This window comes from Podarcis erhardii (assembly GCF_964252035.2).
Source record: "Podarcis erhardii genome assembly, chromosome: 2".
NCBI classification, from domain to species: Eukaryota; Metazoa; Chordata; class Lepidosauria; order Squamata; family Lacertidae; genus Podarcis; species Podarcis erhardii.
This window is the reverse complement of record NC_138498.1, coordinates 106,740,995-106,757,225: the sequence shown is the minus strand read 5'-3', so window position 1 is coordinate 106,757,225 and position 16,231 is coordinate 106,740,995. Positions and strand designations below refer to the sequence as shown.

Sequence of the window (16,231 nt, the reverse complement as noted above, 5' to 3'; positions counted from 1 at the left end):
ATATATTAGAATTAAGAAGTCTAATCCCAGAATTCAGCTTTTCAGAGTTCAGAATGTTCTGAGCTTCAGCTTGAAGAAATGTAAACTTTGAAATTGTTTGGAATTCAGTGTTGCCTTTGCCCCGAAGTTCCCAAATCTTCCAGGTCTGTTCTGGATTTCAGGGCAGCCTTCCCCACCCGGCCTGGAGATACCAGGAACTTGAGACCATTTGCAGTCAGCTATGGCTGTTCCCCCTAAACCAAAAAAACATCTTAAAGGCTGTTTCTGAGGGGGAGCCATCTTACCCTTGGCCTGCCTCCGCATCTCATGCAGCCACATTGTAAGTCCTCCTTTTTACTCAGCTTCCAGGAAAGTGGGAAGAGGTGAAAGTATCTGTGGTCCGGCCTGGGCCCATCCCCACCAGCAGCCCCTGTGGAAACACCATCCCTGCGGACGATGTCATGACGACGGCTCTGCCACCTTCATCCCGGTGAGTGATGAAAAACATACAATGCTCCCCTCTCCCCCCTTCTCTCTCCCCACCTCTCTTTTCCTCTCCCCCCCCTCAACCTTATGCCGTATACAGCATTCACGCCTTGCGTTGAATATAACTTATCTTTAGAAATGACTTTATAATCTGAAAAGAGAGACGATGTACAGTGGTACCCCGGTTCTCGAACGCAACCCATTCCGGAAGACCGTCTGAGTTCCGAAACGTTCAAAAACCAAGGTGCAAAGGATGGTCTGCAAATTTCATTGAGAAAACTGAGAAGCACGCAGAAGAAGCTGTTTGACTTCCGGGGCGCGTTCAAAAACAGAAGCATTTACTTCTGAGTTTTCGGCATTCGAGTTCCGAAACATTCGCCAACAGAAACGTTCGAGAATCGAGGTACCACTGTGTGTTCTTTTGTAAACCCAAGAAAATCTCTAATAAAAGCAATTTTAAAAACCAACCAGGAATTAGTGGTCTCACCCTGGGAGAACTTCTCTTCCCTGCCTCTTACACAGACTCCTTCCAGAGCTCTGCTGAACTCAGCAGCGCCTTCCCATCCGTTGCAGGGGACAAAGCAGGCTGCCTAGATGTGCCAGTCAGTGGGGAGCGAGCCAGTCAGTGGGGCAGGCGGATCCTTCCCATCCTTGGCATTCAGGAAGACACCGTAGGATCATCACACGCAGCAAAAATAAAATGCCAGGCCCTCCGCTACCCTTTGCTGTAAACGGGCCTTTTCTTGCTCTGTAGGTTTGTGGTGCTGCCCCAGCCAGTCTGTCTGGAGCAAGGGCTCAGCTACACCATTCGGGTAGAGTTCACCCGCTATGGAGGACGTGACCATTTGCAAGGGGCTTCGGTGCTGCTGGACTCTGTAAGTACTGAGACTCCGGTTGCATCTTCTGTAGGGGGAACCGTGGACTGCTGCAAATAACACCTCCTCTCTGCCTCCCTCTCGCTCCCCTCCCTACTCAGCTGGTCCTGATGCCACGCTATTCCTCCCTGGAGATGTTCATCGCTGGGGACGCCGCCTCCATTGCCCGCAAGGAGACCTTTGAGCGCTACCGCTGCGCCCAGCAGGCTCGGCCCGTGGTTAAGGCGCCGACGCCAGAGCCTTGCGTCACCTTGCTCACCAGCATGTCGGCCATCATCCACCAGGGGGCACTACGTGAGTGTTATAAACAAGCAACTACCACCAACTCACAGGGACGCGGGTGGCGCTGTGGGTTAAACCACAGAGCCTAGGAATTGCCGATCAGAAGGTCAGCGGTTTGAATCCCTGCGACGGGGTGAGCTCCCATTGCTCGGTCCCTGCTCCTGCCAACCTAGAAGTTTGAAAGCATGTCAAAGTGCAAGTAGATAAATAGGTACCACTCTGGTGGGAAGGTAAATGGTGTTTCCCTGCGCTGCTCTGGTTCGCCAGAAGCGGCTTTGTCATGCTAGCCACATGACCTGGAAGATGTACGCCGGCTCCCTTGGCCAATAAAGCGAGATGAGCGCCGCAACCCCAGAGTCGTCCGTGACTGGACCTAATGGTCAGGGGTCCCTTTACCTTTACCTTTTGCCACCAACTCACTATGCAATACATCCTTACTGCACAGGAATGGGTTACCTATGGCCCTCCAGACTCAAACTCCCATCAGCCCCAGCCAGTGTGGCCAGTGGCCTGGGGTAATGGGAGCTGTAGTCCACAGGTTGCAGTAGAGGCTTTCGCTCGCCTTAGCAAGCAATGGAAATGTTCCCAAGTGCTACAGGGGGTTCAGGGTGAGCTGAGAGAGGTGGTACCCAAAAGGCCCGCACTAAGAGGGAGCAATGCTGCGCCACATCCTTGCTAGGTTGCATGCATGGGTGGGGCTGCCCGTGCCACATAGATAATGCTTCTTGCCATCTTATACTGGAGTGGGCAAGCTGGGGGCGTGTCGGCAGCTGCCTTTGGCTGAGCCAGATGACTGGCCCAACTGCCTGCAACGCTGGAATCTTTTGCCTAGCATGGGGCTCGAACTCACGACCTTGAAATCAAGAGTCTTATACTCTACCACCTGAGCCATGTAGGCCTATACTGCCTTGCAGCAGCTCTCCAGGTTTTTGGGCAAGATACATTCGCAGCCCTGCCTGGAGATTCCAGGGATCGAACCAGCAACCTTCTGCACGCAAAGCAGAGGCTCTGCCACTGAGCTACGGCCATTGCAACCTCTCTCAGTGTCTTTCACAGGCCCTTTTATGTATATCAGAGGAAGAGAGGCTCCTGCTGGCTTGTAGCAGAAGGGCACTTCTTTCCTTTCGTTCTCCTGCCTCCTACTCACTCTCCCTTTGCCCCCAGCCTGCCTGTGCAGCCCCCAGGGATCGCTGAGCTCCGAGTGTCGTCCAGATGGGGGGCAGTGCCAGTGCAAGCCTCACGTCATGGGCCGCCGCTGTGAACGTTGCTCCCCTGGCACCTACGGCTTTGGGCCCGGTGGCTGCAAAGGTGAGTATAATTCAGGTTCCGCCCTTTCCTCCCCAAACTCTTTCGTCTTTCCTTTTGAAAGCATGGGCCAGTCCTCTCTGGGCTCCTGCATTTCAGTCAGTGCTGATGTAAACAGTCTGCTAGGACGGAACCACTGGGAACAGAGAGCTGTCCGGTCTCCTCTTGCTCCTGCCGTTGCACCAAAGTGCAAACCCACATTTGAAACTCCTCCTTGGGTTGCAGAAGAGGAGCTTCTTGCAGAGTTGGGGATGGAGGAGCAATATGGGGGGAGGAAATGATAACATGCCCCCTGCCTCCCTCCTGCTCCTCCACCCACTATTAATCCCTCCCAGTAGCAGCTGACAAGGCAGGGGTGCTTACCTGACCTCCTGTCACCTGAGTCACGACTCACCCAGAAGGGGGCAAGTAAGGCAGCGGTGAGGTCAGCGCAGTGCAAACGCACCAATGGAACCAATTCTGCACTTGCACCATGCTGACCACCCCACCACCCCACCTCTCCCTCTCAGTAAGTTGCAGTGATGCAGGTGGCAGGAGGTCAGGTAAGTGCTCCTGCCCTGCCAACAGCTACTAGGAGGGCAGGGGAACAAGAGGAGACTGGATGAGACAGACCACGAACCCAGGTTTGGTCAGCATGCTAAGCCAAACCATAGTTTAGCTCACAACAACCCAGCTGCAACAGGACCAGAGGAAAAGCAAAGTGACTCAGTCTCCTCACCTCATGTTTGCACCTTCACAGAATTCACAGTTTTTCTTAGTGTTACGTGCAAATGAGCTCACTCTGCTTTTTACTTTACTCAAGACAGCTCTTCTATTACAGATATCATAGCACTTTCCAGGCACTCAAACTACAGGGTTCGTTTGGTTTTTTTACAAAACTGGAGCAATTGTGCATTTCTGTAGATGCCCTCTTTATTTTTCTCTCTGTCCTTTGATGTACCTCTTCATCCTGCCATTAGCTGACAGACGCTGCAGAAATCTTAAATGATCGGGTTCAGGAAAAGATTGTGCGAGCGCATTAATTTTAATGCAAAGCAAGCACGTTTCCATTCTCTGATTTGCATAATTGGATCTTGAAACTTCTCAGAACAGACTGTGCAGCACCCTAGCAGACACGGGTGACGGGGGTTTGCATATGGTGGGGGACGGACTGCAGCACGTGATGAGCAGGGCAGGAGGCGTCCACGGATCGTTACCTTGTGTGTCAGGAGGAGCAGCAGCAGGGAGCATGTGCGTGACTTCTCCCCCTCTCCCCTTGCAGTGTGCCAGTGCAACAGCGAAGGCTCTCTGAGCAGTTTCTGCGACAACTTCAACGGGCAGTGCCCATGCCGGCCTGGTGCCTTTGGGCCACGCTGTGACCACTGCCAGCCCGGCCACTGGGGCTTCCCCAGCTGCCGCCCATGCCACTGCAATGGGCGCTCGGAGGAATGCGACCCGCGGACGGGCAGCTGTTTGCATTGCCGGGGCCACACAGAAGGAGATCGATGCCAAAGGTGAGCATCTTGGGACAGCCCCCGGTGGAAGTAGGGGGTGTATCCATGTGTATGAAGTACCAGAGGGAAAGGCCTCCTGGCGAGGCCTAACTTCCAAAGGACCAAACCACGATCTGCAAACAGCCCTGGGGATTAGCCCCCACACCAATGGCAACAAATATGTTCATCAAACCCTTTTTTTTGTTCCCCCAAATTGCAGTTGTGTGTCCGGATTCTATGGGAACCCATCACTGGCTTCAGGGGGCCATTGCCGGCCCTGTCCCTGCCCTGAGGCACCTGGCTCTGGACGCCATTTTGCTGCTTCTTGCCGCCAAGATGGCCGCTCTGGGACAGTAGTTTGTAGCTGCCTCCCAGGCTATACAGGCAAGTCCAACTTTCTAGCGCCCTGTAGCCCTAGGACTGGGAGCTTGAGAGGAGATGAGGAAGGGGTGTAACAGAGACAGAAGGCCACATTGTAACCTCCTTCTCAAGTCACGCTTCTCTGGGAACATGAGTACATTGATAGACCTGTGGTCGCGGTTTATGTGTGTATTGCAGTGGAGATGGGGACTGGGCTCCATTTTACCTCATAAATGACGCCTTTTATCTCACACAGCGCCTTTTACCTCACACAGGCCCGCGCTGTGACGAGTGCGCTCCTGGTTACTACGGCAACCCTTGGCAGGCCAGGGGGCAGTGCCAGCCCTGCGCGTGCAACAGCAACATTGATGTGGCAGATCCGGGATCTTGTGACCGGCGCACAGGCCGCTGCCTCCGCTGCCTCTACCACACTGAGGGCGACCAGTGCCAACACTGCCAGGGAGGCTATTACGGCGATGCCACACGACGCACCTGCCGCCGTGAGTGTCTCTTGTGGAGAGAGATGTGTTTTCCATCCGGCACATGTTGCTCCCATTGCTACCTGCCTGACCTTGACTCTTGGTGGTCCTTCAGTAAACGAAAGAGGATCGGGCCTCAGGCTTCCCGATTATTTTGTTAACAGCCGTCCTGTTAATTTTATGGGGGAAGGAGATCACCGCAAACACTCAGGGCTTATGGTCCCGGGGCCAGCTGCACCTTAAATCTTAACCACATATCATTTTATTATTCCCAAGTTTGGATCTCAACAAAATCGTTAAGTGCGAATTAAACCCCCTAAGGCACCTACGTTCCCTTCCTGTAAGTAAGGCCACTTATATTGAGACCCAAGAGGAAAGCTTGTCTTCAAAATGCTGTCAGGAACTTGGTGTTCTAATTCAGTATGTGTCATATTTCAGAGGACCAAGAATGTGAGCTTTTTGTTTCTTTTTTTAAAAAAATAGGAAAGGGGGGGGTGAAACAAAACACAAAAACCCGGTTTCTAATCCTCAGGGTTGCTAATAAATGGGACTAGTAATGTTGCTGGGGGTGGGGTGCAGTGATAAGAAGGAAGGCTTCTTTGCCTTCCACACAGAACATGGATGGCTGCTTTATCACACACAAAGGCTTGTTGGGAACAATTTAGGAGTCCGATTATCTGCCATGCCCCTTCCTGCCCCATATCCCCCCCCCCCCGCAGTACCTTGCTGAAGTGTGAAAGCTGCTAGGTTTCTTATGCCCAAAGGAGGCGTGGCTTCTTTTTAAATCTACATGATTGCATATTTAATTTTCGTGCCGATCCATTGCTTCACCCTCCAAGCGGAGCATCTTTCTTCGACCCGCCATTTTGAAAGCACCGGTGTTTCTCTTGTGTATGGTGTTTCTGTGCCTTCCCTCCCTGCAGGTTGCTCCTGTAACTTCCTGGGCACGGTTCGCAGCCAGTGCCCGTCGCAGGACCAGTGCCAGTGCGAGCGGTACAGCGGGCAATGCCAGTGCCTGCCCAACGTCCAGGGGCAGAACTGCGACCGCTGCGCTCCCAACTTCTGGAACCTGGCCAGCGGTCAAGGCTGCCAGCCCTGCGAATGCCACCCGCAGTACTCCCTGAGCTCGGCTTGCAATCAGGTTAGGATGGGAAGCTGTGTGGCGGGCGAGGCTGGGAGCCTCTAGGGCAGGAGGGGGAGAGAAGCATTTTCTTCTAGGGAACTTTCTGAGGGCCAGGGATCAGCAGAAACAAAGGGGGCTGAAACCGTGAAAGTAAATATGTACCTTTGCAGGCTGGTTTCTGTACTCCCATTGCTTCCATCCTCCATCCAGGCAGGGGGTGGGCCAGATGACTCTTTGGGACCCTTCCAATGCTACAATTCAAAGATACATTGTGGGGCAAATTAGGGCCAGTAACAGGAGTGGCTTGGGGAGGTAGAGAGGTCTGGAGGGCCTCTTTTTCACACCCCTGATCTGGTGCAAAGCTGTGTTAGAAACAAGGGGAGGGGAGAGCATAGGAACACAGGAAGCTGCCTTACCCTGAGCCAGCCCATTGGTCCATCCAACTCAGTAGCGTCTACACTGACTGGCAGCAGCACTGCAGGGCCTCAGACAGAGATGCTGCCAGCCCTTCCTGGAAATGCCAGTGGTTGAACCTGGGACTTTATGCATGCTAAGCAGTGGATGGTGAGCGGTGGCGGTGTTGGCGTTGCGAGGCTCCCAACTGCAACATCACAGAGTCTTATCCCTCTTCATCGCCAATATCGTTTGTGGAATCAGATGACCCCAACTTGACTTCAGTATTGAAGCGTTTAGATGATATTAAAAAGAGCAATACTCTACTTCTCCAACAATTGAAACGATTGATATGTGACCTCTGCAGACTATATAATCTTCCCCAGCATCCCGATTGTTATGTACTGAGTTGAATAGGATCCAAAATGCAGCAGTCTGATTGGTCCTAGAACAATGCAGCAGTATGATTGGTCTGCAGGAACCACCCAATCCTGCTCCAGATGGAAGTGAATCCACAACCTGATTGACCTACAGGAGAATTCCGGAATTAGCCAATCACGTGCAGCCCATTGTGTAAATAATGTATATAAAGCAGATACTTTGGGGGGGACATTCATTCCTCCTCACCACTATGAGCTGAATAAAGAGCATGAAATCCACTCTCAACTCTGAGTATATTTCACCGATGTTGAAATGTTAGATCAACCATTGCCGACCGGCCAGAATGGAACAATGGAAGAGGTTACATCAGAAGAAGTGGAGGAGGAAGATATGGGTGAAGATATTCACCCATGAATATGGGTGATATGAAGGAGGAAGAACCTGTCGATGGAAAGAAGACAGAGGTTGACGCCATTGAGAAAGTGAACCTGGCAATCTTAGAAAAAATTTGAAAGAGTCAAAGGCAAAACCATCTAAATGCTGCAGCCTCTGGGTCTGCCCAGGCTTCAGATCGACTTATGAAAGAACTCAGGGATATATATAGGTCGCAGAGTTACAAGTCAGGGATTTATTCGGTGGAACTTGTAAATGACAGCCTATATGACTGGCATGTAAAACTTCTAAGGGTTGGTCCTGACAGCCCATTGCATGGTGATCTTCAAGCCTTAAAAGAAAAAGAAGGTGTAGAATATATTTTGCTCAACTTCTCTTTTAAGGATAACTTTCCCTTTGATCCTCCATTTGTGAGAGTGGTGTCTCCCATGCATGTTCTCAATGGAGGTGCATTATGCATGGAGCTGCTTACTAAACAGGGTTGGAGTAGTGCCTATTCTACAGAATCTGTCATCATGCAGATCAGTGCCCACATTAGTCAAAGGAAAAGCCAGAGTACAGTTTGGAGCAAATAAGAACCAATATAACCTAGCAAGAGCACAGCAGTCCTATAAATCACTAGTACAGTTACATGAGAAAAATGGCTGGTTCACACCTCCTAAAGAAGATGGTTAACATTGTGGACATTTCATACACTTGGACCAATGTCAGTAAAAGATTTTCCTTCCAACACAGATTCAACAATGAATGCCCCTATAACAGCTATACTGAAGATTCTAGCTCATAGATAACTAGTGGACAATCTGTTGACTGACACATCCAGTATAAGCTACAGCTGTACGATTCTGCTCTTCTGTCAAGTATCTTCAACTGAACAGTTTTAAAACTTTATTGTCCCCATGAATTAAGCATACCAATCCCCACTCCATTAGAGTGTTAGAGTGTTAATCCTTCAAACTTTTAGAGTGTTAATCCTTCAAACTGGGCTCTTGGGGTTTACTAAAATACCAGTCATTAAGATCTCCCCCTTTTTATATGCACTTATTTGTCCTTCCTTAGACCCAGCTAGGGCTAGGGGCTGAGAGGTAGTGTGAAGCAGTGGTTAGGGTGCCCGGTGAGGATCCAGATCTTTGCTTTTGTACCCTGGCAGTGGCTTCCGTGTCTCACTTTTCCACGGGGCAGGGTACAAAGGGCTCGCTTTGGGGAGTTCTTGAAGTTGTCATGCAAACTGCACCTGCCTTGTAGTTTACAGGGCAATGCCAATGTCGGCCAGGTTTCGGGGGCCGCACCTGCTCGGAATGCCAGGAGAACCATTGGGGGGAGCCCAGCCAGCAGTGCAGAGGTGAGTGCTGCGTATTCTGAAACCCTGCCGTTGCTCTGGGCTGTGCAGGGATCCTGAAAATGGTTTTATTTCATTTAAGCGAGTTTCTGGTCTTGATGCCCATGAAGGTGATGGTTTGGATTCCGAGAACTATGAATTAAATTATGTATGCTCAGAGGGGTTTACCCCTATTTCACATTTCAGCCCCTTTCACCTCCCCCCCCCAAAAAAATGACACTTGCTAAGGGTCAAGAGATGCTCCAGAATTGGGTTCCTTCTGCTCGCACAGAAGGAACTCTTGAGTCTAAGCCGTTGCTTAAGAAAGGGGAACCTTCCTACTTCATTGAGAGTCTCCTGGTAAATTACAATGCACTGGAGACTTCCCGTGCCTTTTGTAATATTTATTTGATCATGTACTGGAAGCAAACTGGCTCCTGAAGCAGGCAGCACAACCTATTAATCCAGCATTAGATTCTCAAAGGCTGACATTTGGATCCCAGTTTCAGCAAACTCATCCAGCACTTCATCTGACTCTCACTTGACGTTTTTCTGCCTAGTCCACTCTCTGAAGGACACGGCTCACTAAAAGACTAGGTATCCAATCTCATACCAATATGCTTGAAAGTGCATATTAAACCACAGAGCCTAGGACTTGCAGATCAGAAGGTCAGCGGTTCGAATCCCAACGACGGGGTGAGCTCCAGTTGCTCGGTCCTACTTCCTGCCAACCTAGCAGTTTGAAACCATGTCAAAGTGCAAGTAGATAAATAGGTACCTCTCCGGCGGGAAGGTAAACAGCATTTCCGTGTGCTGCTCTGGTTCGCCAGAAGCGGCTTAGTCATGCTGGCCACATGACCCAGAAGCTGCACGCCAGCTCCCTTGGCCAGTAAAGTGAGATGAGCACTGCAACCCCAGAGTCGGCCACAACTGGACCTAATGGTCAGGGGTCCCCTTTACCTTTACCTAATATTTCAAGCAACGACGTTTGAGATCAACTCAGCTTCTTGATTCTGTTATGAAGCCATTTGGAGTGGGTGATTTAATGCTAGATCACACTCTACTAGCACACATGGTGAAATAATAGGAATGGCATTTAAATAGGCAGAGCTAGGAGAATGTGTTTTTTTACAAAGAGCAATTTGGAGACCCTGGGTTCAGACTATTAAGGGTTTTGTTTCTTCGGCCATGCTTTCTGGAAAGGTGTGAGGGTGTATCCCTAGTTGGCAAAGAAAGGGGTTGTTGGTTGGAGACACAGAGTACATTGTCGTAGGAGAACTCTGCTAGAGGAAGGAGGGATACCCAGTTGCTGTGCTGGTAGCCGACATAACGGCACAAATATTGCTGTAAAGTCATGTCAGTTTTCTCCAACTCGGCATTCCACTCGCAGGATGGTGGGTGGACGAAATGCACAGTTCCACTGCCAGCATCTGCATGAACTGGGCTGTGAACTGGGTACCTTTGTCAGAGACGATCCCCGGTGGTAGCCCATGCAGCTTGAAAATGTGGTCTATATTACCAAGCGTTAATATCGAGATGTGGAAAATATGGAAACAACAAGGAGAAGCAGGACTAAGATGTGGAGATATGCTCCAGAGATCCAGATTGCGGGGAGCCCCAAGAAATTAATAAATACAATTTGGACTATAATTTGATCTTTTTTATTTTATTTTTTTAATTGAAGTAATATGATTGGATATTAATTGTTGTTGTTGTTGTTGTTGTTGTTGTTGTTGTTTATACCCCACCCTCCCCAGCCAAGACTGGACTCAGGGGGCTAACACCTGATACAAAAACAAATTGACCGAAACACAACTTAAAAACAAGATTAAAATACAACATTAAAATATTAAAATACAGCCTCATTTCAATGGAAACTCAAATCAAATACTTTTTGGGGGATGAAAACGTCAAGTCTTCACCAAGGTTAACTTTCCAGACTGGTCCTACATGGGCCAGAAAAATGGGATGTTTTTTATTGGAAATTTTTTTAAAAAATGATTTATTTATTTTAAAAAGAAAATGTGGACTACAAAGAGTTGGGTGGTTTCCTTGGAGGCGGGGGAGCCCTTTATGTGGGATGAAGCACTTGGAAGACGCCACGTGCGAAGGAATAACTCTCTCTCTCTTTTACGGCGTTTTTGGAGAGCCAGTGTGGTGTAGTGGTTAAGAGCGGTAGTCTCGTAATCTGGGGAACCGGGTTCGCTTCCCCGCTCCTCCACATGCAGCTGCTGGGTGACCTTGGGCTACTCACACTTCTCTGAAGTCTCTCAGCCCCACTCACCTCACAGAGTGTTTGTTGTGGGGGAGGAAGGGAAAGGAGAATGTTATCCACTTTGAGACTCCTTCGGGTAGTGATAAAGCGGGATATCAAATCCAAACTCTTCTTCTCATGTTGCGTGCAGCCTGCGACTGTGACCCTCGTGGGATCGAGAAGCCGCAATGCCACCGCATCACTGGGCACTGCTCCTGCCTCCCGGGGGTCTCTGGTGTGCGCTGCGACCAGTGCTCCCGAGGTTTTGCCGGCGAGTTCCCCGCCTGCCAGCCATGCCACCAGTGCTTTGGGGACTGGGACCGCATTGTGCAGGATTTGGCTGCTCGAACCCGCAGCCTGGCACAGCGCGCACAGCAGCTTCAGCAGACGGGCCTCACCGGGGCGTTTGAGGGCACCTTCCGCCGACTCCAGGACAAGCTGAGTGCGGTCCAGGCCATCGTCAATGCCCGCAACGCCACCGCCAGTGCAATCACCCACCTCTTGCAGAATATGGATTCGCTGCGGTGAGTGACGGGTGGCCTTGGTACCTGTACATGTGCAGAGGAAATGGACCTGGCTGGAGCCTAGGAGCAGTGGGTAGGCAGGGTAGGAACTGAGCTGCTGCATTCAATTTTTGTCTTTTGTTTGGCTTCTCCCAAAGAATCCCAGGTACCATAGTTTGTTTTGGGAGCTGGGCTTCTCCCTCTCCCTCTCTCTCTTCTTACATTTTTTTACAGTGGTACCTTGGGTTACATACGCTTCAGGTTACATACGCTTCAGGTTACAGACTCCGCTAACCCAGAAATAGTACCTCGGGTTAAGAACTTTACCTCAGAATGAGAACAGAAATTGGGCGGCGGCAGCAGGATGCCCCATTAGCTAAAGTGGTGCTTCAGGTTAAGAACAGTTTCAGGTTAAGAACAGACCTCCGGAACGAATTAAGTACTTAACCCGAGGTACCACTGTATTTGCAAGTTTCTCAGATTAAAACTTTACCTTCACATATTGAACGTACAACATAGACACAAGATTCCCAAAGAATCTCTAGGACTTCCCTCCTCACCTTTGTGGGTCCTGTTGTTAATCATTTCCTCCTGCATCTTTTATAATAGCCCACATCTTTTACATCTCTGTTGTTTCCAAAACTCACCATTAAACTACAAGTGGTATTCCAATCCTACTAACGATTTTAACTGTTTATACAATGGTTTTTAAGATAGGTTATAAATTTCCCCCATTGATTATTAAAAATTTTTGGTCTTCCTGATTTCTGATTCTTCTGGGTCCTTAGCCATTTCGGCATAATCCATCAACTTAATCTGCCATTCTTCTCTGGTATGGGCTTTATCTTCTTTCTATCTGTGGGCCAATAACATCCGTGCAGCTGTGGCTGCATACATAAATAGTTTTTCTGCTCCCTTGGGATTTCGGCACCTAGAATTCCTAAAAGAAAGGCTTCAGGGTTGTTGTTTTTTAGAAAAGGTTATTAATTTCATTTCTCTGAAGAGGAGCAGTGGGTGGTTTAGTCCTGGGTGGCAATGCACCTCTTTCCCCACTGAGAGCCAGTGTGGTGTAGTGGCTAAGAGCAGTAGTCTCGTAATCTGGGGAACCGGGTTCGCCTCCCCGCTCCTCCACATGCAGCTGCTGGGTGACCTTGGGCCAGTCACACTTCTGTGAAGTCTCTCAGCCCCACTCACCTCACAGTGTGTTTGTTGTGTGGGAGGAAGAGAAAGGAGAATGTTAGCCGCTTTGAGACTCCTTCGGGTAGTGATAAAGCGGGATATCAAATCCAAACTCTTCTTCTCTTCTTCGTCTTGTCTCTCCTGCTTCTCACTTACGTCCTCACACCAGGCAGGAGATTGCCGATGTCACAGAAACGCTGACCAGCCTGGAAGGGTTGCTGACGGCCACCCAGGACAGGAACTTCAACGCCAACCATGCTCTAGGCACGCTGGAACGCGGCGCCCGGGCCCTGAACCTCAGCCTGGCAGACCTTGCGCGCCAGCTGGAGGCGCTCAAGAATGCCAATGTGCTGGGTAAGTGCGTGTCCAAAGTGACGTAAGAAACATACTCCCCCCACCCCCCATTTTTACCCAGCGCTTTCGTCAAACGTAGAATTGCAGTTCTCCCCCTGGCCCCACAACCTTTTGACTTGCAGCCTCTGCTCATGAGCCAGAGTGGAGGCTAGGCATGTACAGTGGTGCCTCGCAAGACGAAAAGAATCCGTTCCGCGAGTCTCTTCGTCTTGTGGTTTTTTCGTCTTGCGAAGCAAGCCCATTAGCGGATTAGCGCTATTAGCGGCTTAGCGGATCAGCTGATAAGCGGCTTAGCGGCTTAGAAAAAGGGGGGGAAAGGAAAAAAACCCCGCAGGAACTCGCAAGACATTTTCGTCTTGCGAAGCAAGCCCATAGGAAATTCGTTTTGCGAAGCACCTCCAAAACGGAAAACCCTTTCGTCTAGCAGGTTTTCCGTCTTGCGAGGCATTCGTCTTGCGGGGCACCACTGTATAGGGAAGTTTTTAATGTTTCATGCTGTTTTTTAATATTTCACTGGGAGTCGCCCAGAGTGGCTGGGCAACCTAGTCAGATGGACGACATATATATTATTATTATGGGGGTTTCCCATAGGTCTAGCACAGGCTTCCTCAACTTCGGCCCTCTAGATGTTTTGAGACTGCAATTCCCATCATCCCTGACCACTGGTCCTGCTAGCAAGGGATCATGGGAGTTGTAGGCCAAAAACATCTGGAGGGCCGAGATTGAGGAAGCCTGGTCTGGCAGAAGAGATGTCCAGCAAGGGCCTCATAGTCCTGTTCTTTAATCCCTCCCCCACTTCCCCCGGCAGGAGCCTATGACAGCGTCCGCCAGTCCTTTGTCCAATCGCGGGAAGCGGAACACCGGGCCAACGCTTCCACGGTGGGTTTCTCCAGCCCTGTCGGCCAATCGGCCGCATCCCGACGACGCACGGAGCACCTGATGGCAGCCCGGAGAGACGCTTTCAATCGGCAGAATGCAGCCAACCGGCGAGCCCTGACTGACCTGTCCACACGTGTTCGAGGGCTGAGCCTGCATCGGATCAATGAGAAGGTGGGTAGGGATTCTGGGAAGGAAACACCACAAAGTAAAGTGTGTGAGAGCCAGAGTGCCTTCCAAATACTGCCAGACTTCCAGTTCTCATCGACTCCGGCCAGGGGGACTAGTGACACGGTGGGTCACAGTCTCCCCGCATCCCTGAGGTAGCCAGTCAGGTCTTGGTTGAGAGGAAAGGCTAGCTCAAGAACTTTTCAGTTTCTGCTTAATGTTCTGTTGGTATTTTACTGCGAAATGTTACTCTGTGGTACTTCGACGTGCCCGTCTTTTCTGTGAACCACACGGAGCAAAGGCGAGGAACCTTTTCCCGCCTCTTGAGGGCCACATTCTGTTCTGAACAAGCGCCTGAAGGCCACATGCCAGTGGTTGGGCAGGGCCAGAGGCAAAAGTGGCTGGAGCGAGGAAGGAAACCTGTTGACAGCAGGCGAGTGTCAGGGACTGGTTGGATGCAGAGGAATGGTGAGGGGGAAACCGGCTGGGGAACCCCCAAGGGAAGACGACTCAGAGCCCAGGGACTGGTGGTGAGATGACAATGAGTGGTCAGAGGAAGAAGACTGGGAGGAGGATGTCAGAAGAGGTAACAGCGAGTGGAGGGAGTCTGTGGCAGAAAGAAGTCCAGAATCAGAGGTAGAAGTGGGGGCAGGACTGTGGCATGAGGGAGGCCAAGAGGCAGAGAGGAGTCTGGCTGGTGAAGAGGCCTTCCTGCTGTGACAAGCTCCCCTCCCTTCCTGGTCTCCCAGTACCAGGAGAGGCATGAAGAGGGCAGAGGAGAAATCAGCATCACATAAGCACAGCCTCAGATTGCTTAGGGGAAACCCTGGAGGACTTAGGCAGGGCCCTTCATCTCCTCAACTGCTCCATAGGGGCAAGACCTACTGAAGAAGAGCTGCTGCGCCCATTGGACCAGACTCTCCTGTGCCAATTCTGTATTTTAAAAAAAACAAAAACTTATTTCATGTGATTTACTGCTGGCAAGTTTCTTCATACTTCCTCCAACGCTCTTGTGCTGGTCCCAAGGGCTAACCGTGCGGCGAGGTCCGAATCCAGTCCGAGGTCGAGGGCGCGGTATGGAGGCTGTCCGTCAAAGCTTAAGCAGGGTCCAAGGCAGGGAGTCAGGTGAGGTCAGGAACTCTGGCAGAAGAGCAGGACAGGGTGCAGGCAGGGACAGGCTACCAACAATGTTGCTCCCGCAACCTGGGACTGGGGCTGGCTGGTTTTTATCTGCCCCAAGGCATAGGGCGGCCCCGGTCCACAGGTGACTCACCTCTCCTGGCCTGGAGGCGAGCACTCCTCCTGCGGGAACTTAGTTCCCTCCGCCTCTGTAGCTCAGGAGAGGCTGGAGGGTTACTGGACCCAGAGGCAACCTCAGCTTCCTCTGAGGGGGCTGAGAGTGGAGCACCTGCAGGCAATGGGTCCTCCATCACCTCAGGAGCCAGAGCAGACTCAGCTGGTGCCTGCACCTGAGGATCCAGCACAGGTGAGGACCCTTCAGGCTCAAGCCCCAGCCCCAGCCCCAGCTCAGCTGGTTCTGGAGGCAGGGACTCCTGTGCAGGCTGGGATTCATCAGGTTCAGCCTCCGAGTCCGAATCCCAGGCCATCACAGCTCTCTCCTCTAGGTGTGCGGTGCTCCGGGGGACGCCCCCTGCTCCAGCAGCCCCTGCGGAGGGGCTGGTTGCCGTGACGAAGACGGCCGGCGCCACTGCGGGGGCCTCAACTGCAACGGGGCCGTGGCCACAGCCGACAACGCGCTGGATCGAGCCCGCCACGCCGAAGGGGAGCTGCGCCGCGCTGTGGCTGACGTGGATGTCCTGCTGCGTCAGGTAAGCCATCAGAGGGGAGCCACAGAGCTCAGTGTTATAGGCAAGGTAACCCATGAGAGCTTTTCCGTTTGCACGTATTTCGTTTCATCGGAAAGACCAGCAGAACGAAGGCCTGGACGTTGTTCTCAAGGCAGTAAACAGAGTTAGCTCTGGCTCTGTTCCTGGAATGCAATGCTCCCTGCATCCCTAGGCCTCTGCTTCCCCCTGCTGGCTGACCAGGGG

The 16,231-nt window shown here is 51.2% G+C and overlaps 1 protein-coding gene, 1 long non-coding RNA gene and 1 pseudogene across 3 annotated transcripts in view; 2 read left to right on the top strand and 1 right to left on the bottom strand.

Annotated features, from left to right (window-relative positions):
• Window positions 1–16,231, bottom strand: part of LOC309337428 — a 303,990-nt gene that overhangs the window by 61,338 nt on the left and 226,421 nt on the right. The window lies entirely within an intron of this gene.
• The window catches only part of LAMB2 (laminin subunit beta 2), a 64,755-nt gene that overhangs the window by 36,841 nt on the left and 11,683 nt on the right, over window positions 1–16,231 (top strand). Inside the window, exons 15-27 of the mRNA XM_081852278.1 lie at window positions 342–469; window positions 1,220–1,340; window positions 1,442–1,634; window positions 2,787–2,930; window positions 4,189–4,420; window positions 4,620–4,783; window positions 5,035–5,259; window positions 6,162–6,379; window positions 8,774–8,870; window positions 11,252–11,624; window positions 12,952–13,136; window positions 13,945–14,186; window positions 15,806–16,009. Coding sequence (XP_081708404.1) covers window positions 342–469; window positions 1,220–1,340; window positions 1,442–1,634; window positions 2,787–2,930; window positions 4,189–4,420; window positions 4,620–4,783; window positions 5,035–5,259; window positions 6,162–6,379; window positions 8,774–8,870; window positions 11,252–11,624; window positions 12,952–13,136; window positions 13,945–14,186; window positions 15,806–16,009 — 2,526 coding nt within the window. The remainder of the gene's footprint in view (window positions 1–341; window positions 470–1,219; window positions 1,341–1,441; window positions 1,635–2,786; window positions 2,931–4,188; window positions 4,421–4,619; window positions 4,784–5,034; window positions 5,260–6,161; window positions 6,380–8,773; window positions 8,871–11,251; window positions 11,625–12,951; window positions 13,137–13,944; window positions 14,187–15,805; window positions 16,010–16,231) is intronic.
• LOC309337194 (ubiquitin-conjugating enzyme E2 Q2 pseudogene) lies at window positions 7,445–8,258 on the top strand (annotated as a pseudogene). The gene has a single exon. The product of its transcript is annotated as a ubiquitin-conjugating enzyme E2 Q2 pseudogene (transcript).